Source organism: Drosophila miranda, chromosome 4, assembly GCF_003369915.1.
Source record: "Drosophila miranda strain MSH22 chromosome 4, D.miranda_PacBio2.1, whole genome shotgun sequence".
Classification (NCBI taxonomy): Eukaryota; Metazoa; Arthropoda; class Insecta; order Diptera; family Drosophilidae; genus Drosophila; species Drosophila miranda.
The window spans coordinates 22,390,164-22,403,738 of NC_046677.1; the positions used below are offsets into that span (position 1 = coordinate 22,390,164).

The window sequence follows — 13,575 nt, forward strand, 5'->3', positions numbered from 1 at the left end:
TTTTATTTTCCCGCTTACCGACTTGAACCATTTGGTCCTCCGATTTTTTACGCCTGTTTCGCCATTAAATGTTTATTTTTGTGCGGTTTTTCTCCGCTTTTGTTGCTGTTGTGTGTTATGTATTTTCCGCATTTGTTGAGTAAACTGTGTAATCAGCTTTAAGCTCTCTATGCCAGCGGCTTTATAAGCTGCAAAAAAAATGTACAAATATTTGCCAACAAACGGAATTTGTTTGTCTGGTTTTGGCCCCTCATTTGGAAGGTAATTTGGCTGCTTTGCCAAGTATATAATTAGAATTTCCTCCGGATAGGCCTAAGGTCTGGTAATTGAATATTTCCTGGATAAAAATGTCATCCCCAAGTCCTTCAATGAGACATATCACAAAAAACATCTAAATTATAAGTTTCAAAATTTCTGTATCTGCCTGATTTGCTTGGACTTTCCGGCCCCTCAAAATGGTCTGCCGCTTCAATCCGTTCTATGTGGGTCCAACGCCTCCCACCTGTTGTACCTCGGACACGATAAAGACCTGCGATTGTCCGCCCTGTTCACCCGAGACTGGCTACCAAGAGCCGCGTTGTCAGTGCGACCTTTGTTGTTCTGGTAAAAACGAGTGTGCACCGAAACCAGATGCAAAGGCACAACCCGCCACGGCCAAGGGCTTTTCTAAGTGTACGGCCACAACGAAGACGATGATGTGCAGTCCGGCATGCATTGAGCCCGCTAAAAAATAGACAATTTAACATCTTTGAATATGTCCAAGCAATGGGCAGGATATAACTAGTCCAGAGAGGGTCAGGAAAGACAGGCTTTAATCAGAGATACATTCGTAGAAATAAATAAAAATTGATTGAACTTCCTTATTATTTTCGGTATTAAAAAAACTCAATCATCCAATCCACTTCCTGGAAAAAATTAAATTAAGTGTACTGAAAAATATCCGGCATAGAAAAAATACAGAATTTGGGAACACGGCCATAAAAGACAGCTTGTGAAAACTCAATTACTTTCCGCTTAGCAGAGCACACACATCAATACCAGTTCAAACACATATCCATAGACATGGCCTTTGGTATATTAAATCAAAGTCAGCCACCACAAATATTTTCTCCAATTCAATTTGGCCATAAGAAAAGCAAAAACACAAAGCGAATGCAATAAAAACTCAATAAAAAGCAATGGAAACATGGAAAACCTTGCAGAACGGTCCTCAACAATTTGTCGACTGCTACAAGTAAACGGTTTCTCTTTTACTCGATTTTCCTTCTGCATTTTCATCGTCTCCTTCGACTCCTTGAGGCGCACTAATTTCCTTTTCCCACCGAGCAAAGTGGCTGCTGGTGGAGGGAACTGGTAATTGATTTCATTAAACCATTTACCAAGTGGAGGGGAATGCAAATTGCGAGACAATGGGAAATATCTGAATTAGAATCATTTCCCTATGCCCTCTCTATTGCTACTTGGAAATCAGGGTTCATTTTGACAGGCAAAATCAGCTCTGACATCTTGTCCAACAAGCTCTGGCATATGTCCGTTACTCTTCTTATTTGTCTTTGGCATTAAAGGACTAATTCCTCTATTCTGACACGGCTTGTTCACTCGCCTGTCATCTGCGGGGACACACTTGTCTCTCCTCTGGGCATATCCATCGCTGTCTCCGATTCTTGTGGAGTCAGTGTCAGTGCTAGCATTGTTTTTCAGCTGCTTGTAATGCGCCTTCTTTGCAAAAGTAAATATACAACTATTACTATCAATACTGGAAGTCAACAGAAGCAGCGCTTCAAGGGACTACCAAAACCCAGCCCTCACTGGCCCCTCCGTGGTTAAGTTCTCAATGTCAAGCATTGTCAGGATCTTAACAAATTGAGGGGATCCACTCAATGTAAGTCATGCGCTTTTTTCACCTTGAAATCCAACCCGAAAGCCAATTAAATTCGTGTTGCTGAAGCGTATTTTTGATTGCATTGCTGCATCGAATTGGGTATGTGAAATGAAATTAAATAAGGAAGATAACACCACGAACTTTGTATACCCTTGAAGTTTTATGAACATTTAATTAAACAGGCTTTTTGCTTACCAAATTTTTCAAGAAAATATCCATGATTAGATTTATTAAAAGAAATAAGTTGAAGAAATTAATTACAAACATATGTAAAAGTATTAGGTTAAATTGTAATGTTAAGCGGTCCGTGTAGAAGGAGCATAAGTATGCCTCCTTAGCCATTGATGGATCTGCTGAAGATGACGGCAGCTCCCAGATCAGCGCCATGGAAAAGCTTTCATGTGATGCCTTTCATTTAAGTACTTGATAATAGTCTAAAACACACAACATTGAAAGCGCGGAAGCGATGCACAGAATTCAAATCACTTCCAGCGCTTTTCATAATAGCTACAAACCCTTCCCAGGCCAATGAAATGTATAACTGAAATCACAAAAAATGAGTAATTAAAATACAAAATTAATGTAGAACCACTCGATCCACCCACCTGGAAAAATGATAGTCCCGAGCAAAAAGAATGGGAATAAATTGCTCAGATTTTTTCCTACTTTGAACGTTTGTTGGCTATCCTGCAGGGTAAAAGTGATTGAGTGTTAGCGGCCAAGGAAAATACATGCCTGACTGACCTTCCAATCTCCAACGATTATCAATACGCCCGACAACAAATGTAGGGGCGCACAAATACAGACCGTAACTGTGTACAAACAAACCACAATGTCGTAGTACCTAGAGTGTAGTCCATCTAAAGATATTTATGGGGTTACCGATAAGTTGCTCAGCAGATGAAAATTTTTGTACGCACGTTCATGTCCGATTACAGCGAGATAGCCCAGAATGCTCCACGTTAGGCCAAGGATTATGTTCCATACAGCAAAACACCAGGTACATATTTTATCGTACTCACTTGAAAGACACATTGTGATTGCAGATCTTTGGAAATAAGTTTTAAGATTAATGTGAATTCTCTAGTCTAGACGTGTTTCACAAGGTTCACTATGATTGGAAAATGTGAGACTGTTTATTCATATCCTTAGGGATTAAACTCGCAAGGCATGCTCCCTTTTCGAAGCAATTTTCGCTCGAAGAGTATCAAATTCGCATCATATTGTCGACACCTAGCGACATCTTATTTTTCCATTTCCCTTTTCCGTTGCTTCCTTTTTGGTCTCGTTTCGCTGCTCATGTGTCACTGACATTGTTATCCTTTCGTCCGGTGGCTTATTCATGTCGCTTTGCGAATGGAATACGTATTCTTCTTTCCGCATCTTTGAAAACTCTACCCGAAAAGCCAAAGGGAGAGTACTCCTATCATCCCTCTGGAGTACTTGAACTCCACTTGTACTATCCCCCCCACCATCCATGGTCTTGAGAGCCAGATCCAGCTTCTTCTGCAGCTTTCGTCTTGGCCATTATGTATGCATCCGTATGCAAATGCTGGCTGGGGCTTCATTTATCATTGACGTTGACTTTTATGCACGCCATAACTTTTGGATGTGCCTGGGCCGGACATTGATTTGGCGACGGAGTGGATGGATGAGTGTTCGGTGTTCGGCGGTCGGTGAAGGTTTTGAATTTTGATGTTGATTGCCCCGGATTGATGGGGCCACTTCATGGGGCACTTGAGTGTCCATCCAAGCGTACATCTTTCGGGCTGTCGGCCAGTTCACGCCTCTTTGCTTTCAATTAATTAGTTTCGTAATTGGGGCTCAGGTGTCGCCTCTGCTGGCGCTCCTTGCCCTCGTCTGGCATCTTGTATTTGCTGGCTCGCAATTGCGGCTGGCGGTTTATTTGCATACAATCAAACAATTTGAAATTGTTGCAGATTCTGCTGAAACGGCTGGGGATTTACTGAAGTGTTTACTCTTCCCAGCAGCTAATTAGTTGTGCAAATTTTCAATCGAGACGGGTCTTTGCCTTACGATTGCTTCGGGTTCAATTGAAGGATGTGGAATGCCAAGTAATTAAGCTGCACAATTTTCAGTTTGCTTTCAACCTGCATCAATATTTGCTTGCATTTATGCGGAAAGAGCTCTAAAATACGAGGGATTTAAGCTTCCTTGGGCTCTCCTGTTGCTCACATTCTATCCGATATGCAGTACTAATTTTTATGGCTGCCATTATTTATGCACACGCACTCCGCCAAGACAAGATAATGTATGGGCAAATAGGGCAAAATATTAAATGCCACTATATATCTGCCCGACTCCCACCATAAATAGCTGTCGAGGAGCCACTTAGAACAACATTCGCAAATTATGTATACAGCCCTTCGAGTCGTGTCGTGAAACGGAGCGGAATTTTGGTTGGGCGGAAGCTGAGGACCCAAGGACAAACATTTTGGCAGCCCAAGCCCAAGCCCAGCCCAGCCCAGCCCAGCCATGGTCGGGTGTTTGTTTGTTATTCCTGGTCGTGCGTGTTTTAATGCAGACACGTTTCACTCTGTGTTTGTGTCTTCATGCTTTCCAATTAAGTCTGAGAGAGAGATAAAACAAAGGTGGGAAAGCCAGGCGAAAGTTTCGTTATGAGTCAAGACAATGGCGCTAACTTGGCTCTGGCTTTGGCTCTGCCACTGGCTCTGTGCTGTTTTTGTCCTTTGCTGCGAGTATTTGTTTGCTGTCAAAACAACTTTTGGCTTCTGCCATCGTGTGTGTCTTGGCTCAAGCCGCAGGAAAAGAAAGCATTGCCTGCTTCTGGGCGCATCGAGCATCATCCGACTTAGGGACAGAGGCAGAGCAAATCGATTGAAGGGCAATGGAGTGTTAGGGAGAATGATAATCCCCCTCACACAATATATTGGTAAAAGATAGTTAATCATCGATGGAAATGGAATAACATACATATATACTAGTATAGGACATGATGGTGCGGCGGTAGCTGAACTCCAGAGGAGAAGACTTTGGGATCCATATAGTTCGTTTGCGACATGTTCCGTGTATGAGTGGCACATAAATGTACTGAATGGTTAGTGGCAGGACCACATTATTACTTATTTGTATTTGAATATTCAGGTATGGCTTGCGAAGACTTGGGAAGTGCTGCTTTGACTACAAAGTGCCTATTCCTGGTGGAAAGTTGGACTGCACTCGCTTAGTCTCTGTGACTCTACAGACTCGGATACTCTCTGTGTTTTCCCAGCAAATGCCACATATATGCACACTTCTAGGGGGGTTTACTGTGTAGTACAGCCTAGCATCAGGCTAGACAAACAGGCTACTTACAGCACTATTTCAACTAAATTCATAGCCCACAGATTTTGCGTCCAACATAAACTGCAGCAATTTTCCATCGATCCATTAGTTAATTATTATTTTGAGTATCCAAAACACTTCCAGCCTATTAACTTTCCGCTTATCTATTCACGGGAATTCACGGATTATATCCTTCATTCATTCGCGCTGCTCATCGAGTATTTCGCTCAATTTCCAGCCCCTCACTTAACCTAATTATGTGAAAAATAATATTTCTTTTGCAACCCACGCACTCATTTAGGGCCCATTAAATATTAATGAATTCTGTTGATTGGAGGAATACTGTTTCCATGGCAGCCTTTTTGTAGAATGGGTTTTCCTAGGATAAAAATTGTCTGCTAAAAGGGAATTTCCCTTTCCAAAAATCAAAATGAGAACCATATTGTAATCATTTCATTGGTGATGGGCAACAGTACTTAATAACCAAATAAAGGAGAGCTATAAGCAAAGCCGATTTAGATATCGATTGCACACACGAATTCATTCATTCAGTCATTCATATAATTTGGAGACACACCCTTCGCAAAGAGGCGAAGGATAAATCGCAGGACAAACAGCTGTGTCAACTTTTTGGCCCGCGACATTTTGCAAACTTTTGTGCAAAGTGTAAATTTAAGCTGATTTATAGGTTGTCTTTAATACCCTGCTCCCCTGGGGGATCAGGAGTATACGCTTTTTGGTGATAGATATGAAGCAGTTATAAAAAAAGGTACAATACACTGAAGGACTTGCATCTGGACGTACATTATTTTTTGGGTTCAGATAGACTACTATAAGGAATTTTTAAAACTTTGAGATTGGTATGGATCTAAAGAATATCTAAAGATTATTCGCAAAAATTTTTGAGGCCTCAGTTGGAGAATAATTGTACATCCCACAATTTTAAAAAAGTATAGCCTTTATCTACCAATCTAAAATATTTTTAAAGAATTTTCAGAGGATCTAAAAGGCTCTAAGACTATGTCTTATTATCATTCCTTTCGATTACGATTACTTAAGTAATTTTTTCCCAACTAAAAGACTGCCAAAGACTGAACACAGTATGAGAGGGTAAATTTTGGGTGCCACATAATTGAATTTTCTTATTTTGGTTGATGAAACGCTTACAATGCCCGAAAGTCAAGAAATCAGAGTGAAGTAATCCGCTTATGCGAGCAAAATTTGATGCTGGTGCGAACTTTGAATAAACACCGGAGACCAGGGAAGTCATTTGCATTTGTTCGCCATATGAAAAGGAAAGATTAGGCAAACGATCATTGATTTTGCCGCACACAATGGGGATAAATAAAGTATTTGTTATTGTAATTTAATGGTAATTTTTGCCATAGGATTCAAGTTTTGATTTAATTGGTTTTTCCTTAATTTTAAATTTATGGTTTGCAGCATTTGCCACTGGGTTTCGTGCACCTTTGTGTCGCTCACATACCGAGAAATAATATTTTCGGTCATCTCATCGCCAGCGTCATCATCATCAGCGTCCACTTGGCTGGGCTCTCTAACGTGTTGTTAATTATGTTTCCGGCGACGGTCTGGAAGCGACAGGCAGCCATTAGTTAGGCCGGGGCCATGTGCATGAGGTAAACAGTGTAAGACCCAACAAAATGATTAATGCACGAACTTGCCGGGCAACGAAAAAAGAAATTATATGATGAGAACCTCCCCAAACTACCCAATATGCCACCCATCCATGCACCTACACCCCAAAAGCTGTTGCTTGTAAGCCTGTGAACCTGTGTTGCAAAATGTCAACTGATTAACAGCGAGAGATAGAGGCAGAGCGAGAGGATGTGTTATTAACACGCCACGTAAACCGACAATGACGTAAGACAGACTACGCTACGAAGCGAGCACACAGACTCTCGCCCGGCAGAAGGCTGCCACTCCAGGAGATAGCTCTCGACTGACGGAGGCACCCATCAGACAACGGGGGGCAACTAGCGGGGACACGAGGCGAACTAACAGGAAAGTGGTAATTAAACTGGTTACAAACCAGGAACTGAGGTTGGGAAACTGTTTGGAAAACTGCCCAACAGAATAACAGAATAAATAAGAAATTAGTAGGGGAGGGAACTATGTGACATCTTAAATGGGGAGAGGGATAGTACACCGAGAATGGGGAACTAATAAATGACTACTAATTTAAGAGCTAGATTTTTATTCGCAGTTAATTAACAGAATTTTTAACAGACCCAACAAATAAAATGGTAAAAAAAATTATCGTTTATCGAAAGAAATGAGCCAGTGGTGTAGTAATTAAAGACAGGAAATTCGCTTACTAAAGTCATTAAGAGAACTGTCAATCAGTCTTTGAATGCCCTCCATACAGCAGTCCTATATACCCCAACCATATCATCCATCCATGTGTTGCCTGGGGGGAGGGTATAAATACTGGAGGGGTGGGAGGAGAAAAGTTGATGCCCCGTGATAAAACTGCGGAAGCGGAAAAAATGCCGATAGCATCTGCTCGGTTAGGGCAAAAGAAAGCGAATACAGGCGCAAAAAGGAAGCTGCAAAATGTTTGCCCAAGCCAAGTCGGTTCAGGCCAGGTCAGGTCCGGAGCGGAGCTGTTGGTTGGCTTTTCACGTATGCCTGACACACGCTGTCTTAAATAAGAAAGCAGGCAGAAAGATGGAAAAACTGTTATTCACCTGTCTACCCACACAAGCACACAGACACACACACACACACAAATAAAGGCCAGACCCGCCTCAACAATTTTCCGCTGTACTCGTACATATGAGGAAGGGAACGTGGGCTGATAGGGAGCCGCATAAACGATTTCCCTGACTTGTTGGGGGTTAACCTTGTCGCCTGCACTAGCTGCTGGCTCCGCCGCTTACCAGGCAGGCATCTGCCGCACCTACCCCCCCCCACCCGCACCCGCACCTGAGCCCCCGGGTGTCGAGTTCAGCTTCCGTTCTGGGGCTTCTGGCACGGAAATCGGTTTGTCTTCCGGCTGCGTCGTTGTGCGTACTTTTTGCGCTGCATTTCTATGATATCCTTCGGGCAAGGAAGCGTACAGCTCGGGGGGTTGTCCTGGTTAACGAGCTGTTGGTGGCTCCATCTGCCTGGAGTATGCTCCTGTATTCTTTGAACTTAACATTTTGACTGAGTGCAAGAGAAATTCCGTCAGATTTTTCTTGCATCAAGGACAGTTTCCCTTTATTCTTATTAACTGTCTTTTCTGAGCGCATCTCTTGGGTTGCAAATCTGTCAAACACATTTTTGCGGTAAAGAAACCGCACAGCGAAGGAGAGTATCCTTCCGCTTATTCAGCTGATGAAAAATCCATGCGATTTATATTCCATGACTACTTAATATTCTCCAATAAATTTATGTATATTTTGTATTCCCTAACCGTTTTGGTTGCCCAAGAATTTGCATAATGCAAGCACAAAAAATGTATGATGATGCAGCTCAATTTTTGAAGAATTTATTTCTTTCTAGTAGCAAATCCATTAGAAATTTCTCCGCACTTCTTGCTTTCTCTTTAAGGCATAAACTGAAGAGGAGGACACTTTATTTTATGTTATTCTTAATGGTGCGCATCCATGCTTGTGCTGGAGCCCCCTTCAAAATGGAGCCTCTCTAAAATTCCCGAAATGAGGAAAACATTTTGAAGCTGCCTTGGGCCTGTTTTACAATGTGTTACATTTCCAGCACTCCAGCATTTTCGTGCCTTTTTTAAGTACGAGCAAGACAAAATTAGCGCGTAACGTACACAAACTTCGTTCCTTTCCTTTCCTTTCCTTTGGTTTCGTTTCGTGTGGGGGTAGACGTGTCGTATGCGTAATGTGCAAAGTTTTCATCTGGCTGCTCAGTCGTTTCGTTTGTTTGCCATGTCATGCATTTCGGAGTTGAAAGTTAAGTCGTTTAACCTACATACTCGTATCTTACATAGGAGTCAAAGTACTTAGCTAGATTTGATGGCAGCTGTGCCTCCTGCCTCCTGCCTCCTCACAGCAATCATATTAAGAACACGCCATGGGGCCACTCCCAGTAAAATGAAATAAAGCCATTTGCACATTTTCTTTTTTATTTGGAATTTTTTGCGTTTCTTGTTTTTGTTTTTTTTTTCTGGTTGATTCAAATTAAAAATGTTTTTAATTATAATTTTTTATTGGGTATACGCACAGTACACACCCCACAAACAAATGTACAATATTTTTTCCTTAAATCATTCACGCTTTTCCTGTCATACAAACGAACCTAAAAACTGTTTGAAAATAATAGAAAAAAGATATACTTTTTCACATACAAATTTAGTTGATGTCGTGTACATATGTTTTCCTTTGATTACTGGAAATTAGTTATGCATTTGAAATAATAACAAAGAGACATTCAATTCAATTCAATTCAATTCTTTTCGATTTGCGTACAATTTAGAATCGAAAAATGTTCAATTTATTTGGCGTTTGATAAACATTTAAATAATATTTTCCTTTTCATTATATATACATACATATTTCACATAGGTTTCAATGATTTCAAATGATTTTTTTCCACTTAGAAGTACAACTAAAACTAATGATAACATTTCATGTTTGTTTGTTTTTGCTTTTTGTTTTTGTTAAGTACAAAGTTGAGAAGACTCTGAGCATGTGTGTGTGTGAAGATCTGAATCGTATGCTAGGCTATTTTTCTGTTTGATTTGTGAGAAATTTATATCCTTAATTGACTCGAATGAATGTGTGCCGTTGGAATGCAAAAATTAATTTATAGCTTATGCTTTTTCTTTCTTTTGTTTTTGTCAAGCAGCTGCCAAAGTTTTACGCTTTTATGGGTAGTATTATTTCCCATTTTCTTTGTTTTATATATATTTTGTATACATATACAAAAAATTAATCAGTCTAAGTACATTTTTTGTATGCATTTCATATTTTCGTTTGATGTAAGTTTAACCCCCAGAGGAAATGGTGTCTGAACGATTCGTGAACCCTCTTTAACTAAAGTTGAACTTATCGTTTACAAGTATGCACTATATATGGTAATATAATCGGGTGTGTGAGAGTGTGTTTTATGTTCAGCAACAAATCAACATTGGTAAGGTAAAACATAACGAATACATACAGTACACATACAATCCACATGCAATCCACATAGAGTTAGGTTAGGCTTCCTCCTCCTCCTCCTTCTCCTTCCGTCCACTTGCACAAATATCACTGTGTCCCGCTCTATCTGTCTCCTTATCCAGCCTAGTCCGTCAGGCGTCTCTCTCACGCGTACTTGCCGAACGACCAGCGCTGCGTGGCGAGGGCGGAGTTGCAGTGCTGCGCACTCACGCCCTGTGCCGTCTGATCCCGCGAGTCCAGGCACACGTTGATCTTGTGGTGTCGCACCAGGCCGCCCTCCCGCATGATCCAGCGCTGATTCTCCGACTCATCGCAGGCCTTCAGCACCACCTGGGAGCCGCGGGCGAACTGCACGAGTGTCAGGCAGAGATCGTCGTGCTTGATTTCGCCGCGCTTCGAGTATGCCCATTCCTGGTTTCCGCCCGTGTTGTGGCAGGGGAAGATTCCTGGTGCAAAAAAGTGGTTGAAGAACTTATACATACGCACTTATAGGCAGACAAATGCCATTGCGAGCTAAAGCTGGAGGTTAAGCCAATAAACGAACTGCTTGAAGGACAATTTCAAGGGAAAATTAACCAAACCTTTAGGTTTTAGCGGTTTACTGCTTGAATCAAGTCTTCAAGTTTCTGCGTGAAGGGAAACGAACCAAAATTTCAGGTTTCAGCAGCGCACTGCTCGATCACTTCCTTGTGAAGGGGAAATGTACCAAACCGTCAGGTTTTAGTATTTTACTGATTGAACCAAACCTTCAGGTTTCTGTGGTGTACTGCTTGATCACCTCCTTGTGAAGGAAACCAAACAAACTTTCAGGTTTCACCTGTGTACTGCTTGATCCCTTCTGTGCGTCGGGAAAATGAACCAAGCCTTCAGGTTTTAGCGGTTTACTACTTGAACCAAACCTTCAGGTTTCAGCAGCGCACTGCTTTCCCTTGGAAGGAAATTGAAACAAACCTTCAGGTTTAAGCGGTGCACAAAAAAGAACCACAGCTTCAGGTTTTGTCAGTAGACTGCTTGTAGGACAATTTCAAGGGAAAGTGCACCTTCAGGTTTCCGCAGCGTACTCTTTTTAGCCTCCAAACGATACCCCACGCTGATGGATTGCTGTGACTACCAATCACAAGGTATTACTCACCCACAGTGCCATCGATTAGGTGGCCCATTGTATCCAAGCATTCGGTGCTATCCTGTCGGAATTGGCCAACCTCCTGTGGGTCGGGGGCCTGCAGGTCGGGATACACATTCTCCAGATACCATTTGAATGGCTTACAATGCAATTTCTCCTTCAAAGCCAGACGGTCGTCAATGCTGCAGCAGACACAAGGTGGCGGAGAGCAGAGAGAGAGGAGGGGAAAACAATTCGAAATAAATAAGTTAGCTGATGTTTATGTTCTCCCCCCCCCCCCCCCCCCTGGCATTCCCCTGGTGTTCCGGGCTGTACTTACTTGCCGAATGGAATGTTTTTGGCCAGGGGCACGGCATTGTAGTAATGCTGTTTGTAGTCATCCATCCAGACCTCCGCGGCACGTCGCGTATTCCGGGCAAACACATTGCCGCTGCCCCCCGGGAAGGTGTAGGGATGCCGTTTACGGAAGACGTGACCCACCCGACTGCAGGGGATGATTTCCAAACTGCCGCCGCACTGCCAGACACGGAACGAGATTTCCAAATTCTCACCGCCCCACACATCCATTTTCATGTCGTATTTGCCCAGCTTATTGAAGTACGCCTTGTCGATTACGAACAGGCCTCCCGCTATCATCGGGGTCCTGATGGCCGTGGTGGGATCGTTGTGGCGGACCGAACGCTCGGCTGGACTGAGGTACTCCCACTTGAAGATCAGATTCCAGTCGAAGCCGCCGCGCAAATCGGCCGAGGCACCGATATACTGGAAGTTGTCCATGCTGATCACATCGATGACGGGACACACCACCCGCGACGGATCCTCCCGAACCCGCTCGAGCAGCGGCTCCAGCCACTTCTCATTGCACTCCACGTGGCTGTCGAGGAAGGTGAGGACACTGCTGACGGCGGCATCGGCGCCCTTAACCCGGGACCGGACCAGGCCTTCACGCTTGTCGTTCCGTATGATGCGGACCTTGTCGATCTTGGCCAACTCCAGGCCGTCTTCGGCTGAGGGTGGAACGAAATGAGTCTCCTGAAGGACATCTACCAGCGGATATATCTACTTACGATGATCACTGAAGTCATCTACCAGAACGATTTCTCGTATCAGGTGCTCGGGACTGCGATTGAGAACACTGACAATGGTTCTCAATAGCGTGGACCTGGCCTCGTTGTGGAAGGTGATGATGACACTGGTCTCAGGCAGATCCTCGCGGTACTTCTTAGTGCGACACCTGGTAAAAGTTGGTTAAAGTATTCCCCATGAATTAATTCGATTCTAATCTCTCAAAATCTCCCTCTTACATGGGATTCCTCGTGTCGGGTATCTCTCGATTACTGGGCAGTGCATCGCTGGCCTCTTGATTGAAACGATTCCTAATGTAGGGATCTTCCCCGTTGCGCAGTGCCCCCGCTCTGATGTAGCCCGCCTCGTCGAAGTACTCCACCTCGGTAGTGCCTGCGCGGCCGCTGGGGGCCATTGGCAGCCGGCCACCCATGCCTCCGCTGTGAGCCTATGAAGAGATAATTGGGAAATTCCAGGCTATAGAAAGACTCGAGGGATGGTAATCAGGGGCCTGAAACCACAGTCTGTGTGCAAAATCCTCACCTGCGACGTCTCTTCCAGCGCCACAATTCCATTCAATTTCAGGCCATGGACCGCATTGCGCTCAAAGTCCTTAACCGAACCGATTAGAATGACATTGCCGCCGGGATCATCGGCCCCACTGCCACCGATTCCTCCCACCCCGCCTCCGGCCGGTGCCCAGAGCCGGACTGTGGATGCTCCTGCCGCCGCCGCCGCCGCCGCAGCCGCCACCGACGAGGAGTCGTCCTGGAACTGCTGCTGCATGGCCGTTGCCACCTCACGTAGCCGCAGTGCACGATTTTCCACCTAAAAGCACACGAAGCCCCGAGAAAAGGGAGACAAGTGTTTTAATTTATTTCTTTAATCTGCGCCACATTGGCGACGTCCGGAGTGCGTTGACGCCCCGTTCGGGGCAATAACTCAACTCAGCTGAGAGCAATTGTGCTCGGGACATGGTGGATATGGTCGGGGAAGGGATACAATTGCTTGTGTTGGGGGTTTCGTGCAGGTTTATGGCCAAGTTTTTGCCAAAGTTCTCCCGCAGG

At 43.8% G+C, this 13,575-nt stretch overlaps 3 protein-coding genes across 5 annotated transcripts in view; 1 reads left to right on the forward strand and 2 right to left on the reverse strand.

The window, feature by feature from the left end:
- Positions 1-356: 356 nt before the first annotated feature.
- LOC108161588 lies at positions 357-1,197 on the forward strand. Its single transcript, XM_017295876.2, has one exon. The coding sequence runs from the start codon at positions 456-458 to the stop codon at positions 732-734; it is 279 nt and encodes a 92-aa protein (XP_017151365.1). The 5' UTR covers positions 357-455; the 3' UTR covers positions 735-1,197.
- Positions 1,198-2,165: 968 nt separating this feature from the next.
- LOC108161646 lies at positions 2,166-3,010 on the reverse strand. Its single transcript, XM_017295948.2, has 4 exons — positions 2,803-3,010; positions 2,627-2,742; positions 2,488-2,569; positions 2,166-2,423 (listed from the first exon to the last, which is right to left on the reverse strand). The coding sequence occupies exons 1-4, from the start codon at positions 2,915-2,917 to the stop codon at positions 2,365-2,367; spliced, it is 372 nt and encodes a 123-aa protein (XP_017151437.1). The 5' UTR covers positions 2,918-3,010; the 3' UTR covers positions 2,166-2,364.
- Positions 3,011-10,211: 7,201 nt separating this feature from the next.
- LOC108163930 (polypeptide N-acetylgalactosaminyltransferase 2) overlaps positions 10,212-13,575 on the reverse strand; it is a 29,675-nt gene continuing 26,311 nt past the window's right edge. For all 3 annotated transcript variants that reach the window (XM_033393394.1, XM_017299463.2, XM_033393393.1), the window contains 6 exons: positions 13,052-13,336; positions 12,748-12,956; positions 12,511-12,677; positions 11,763-12,450; positions 11,453-11,625; positions 10,212-10,766 (listed from right to left, as the gene is read on the reverse strand). In XM_033393394.1, coding sequence (XP_033249285.1) covers positions 10,465-10,766; positions 11,453-11,625; positions 11,763-12,450; positions 12,511-12,677; positions 12,748-12,956; positions 13,052-13,336 — 1,824 coding nt within the window. In that variant the 3' untranslated portion in view covers positions 10,212-10,464. The remainder of the gene's footprint in view (positions 10,767-11,452; positions 11,626-11,762; positions 12,451-12,510; positions 12,678-12,747; positions 12,957-13,051; positions 13,337-13,575) is intronic.

Excerpts from the sequence above, each read along its gene's own strand:
- LOC108161646 (XM_017295948.2), bottom strand. The coding sequence starts at position 2,917 with ATGTGTCTTTCAAGTGAGTACGATAAAATATGTACCTGGTGTTTTGCT. Across the intron at positions 2,743-2,802 it reads CGCTGTAATCGGACATGAAC|ATGGACTACACTCTAGGTAC; the intron begins GTGCGTACAAAA and ends AAATATCTTTAG. Across the intron at positions 2,570-2,626 it reads TAATCGTTGGAGATTGGAAG|GATAGCCAACAAACGTTCAA; the intron begins GTCAGTCAGGCA and ends TTTACCCTGCAG.
- LOC108161588 (XM_017295876.2), top strand. The coding sequence starts at position 456 with ATGGTCTGCCGCTTCAATCCGTTCTATGTGGGTCCAACGCCTCCCACC.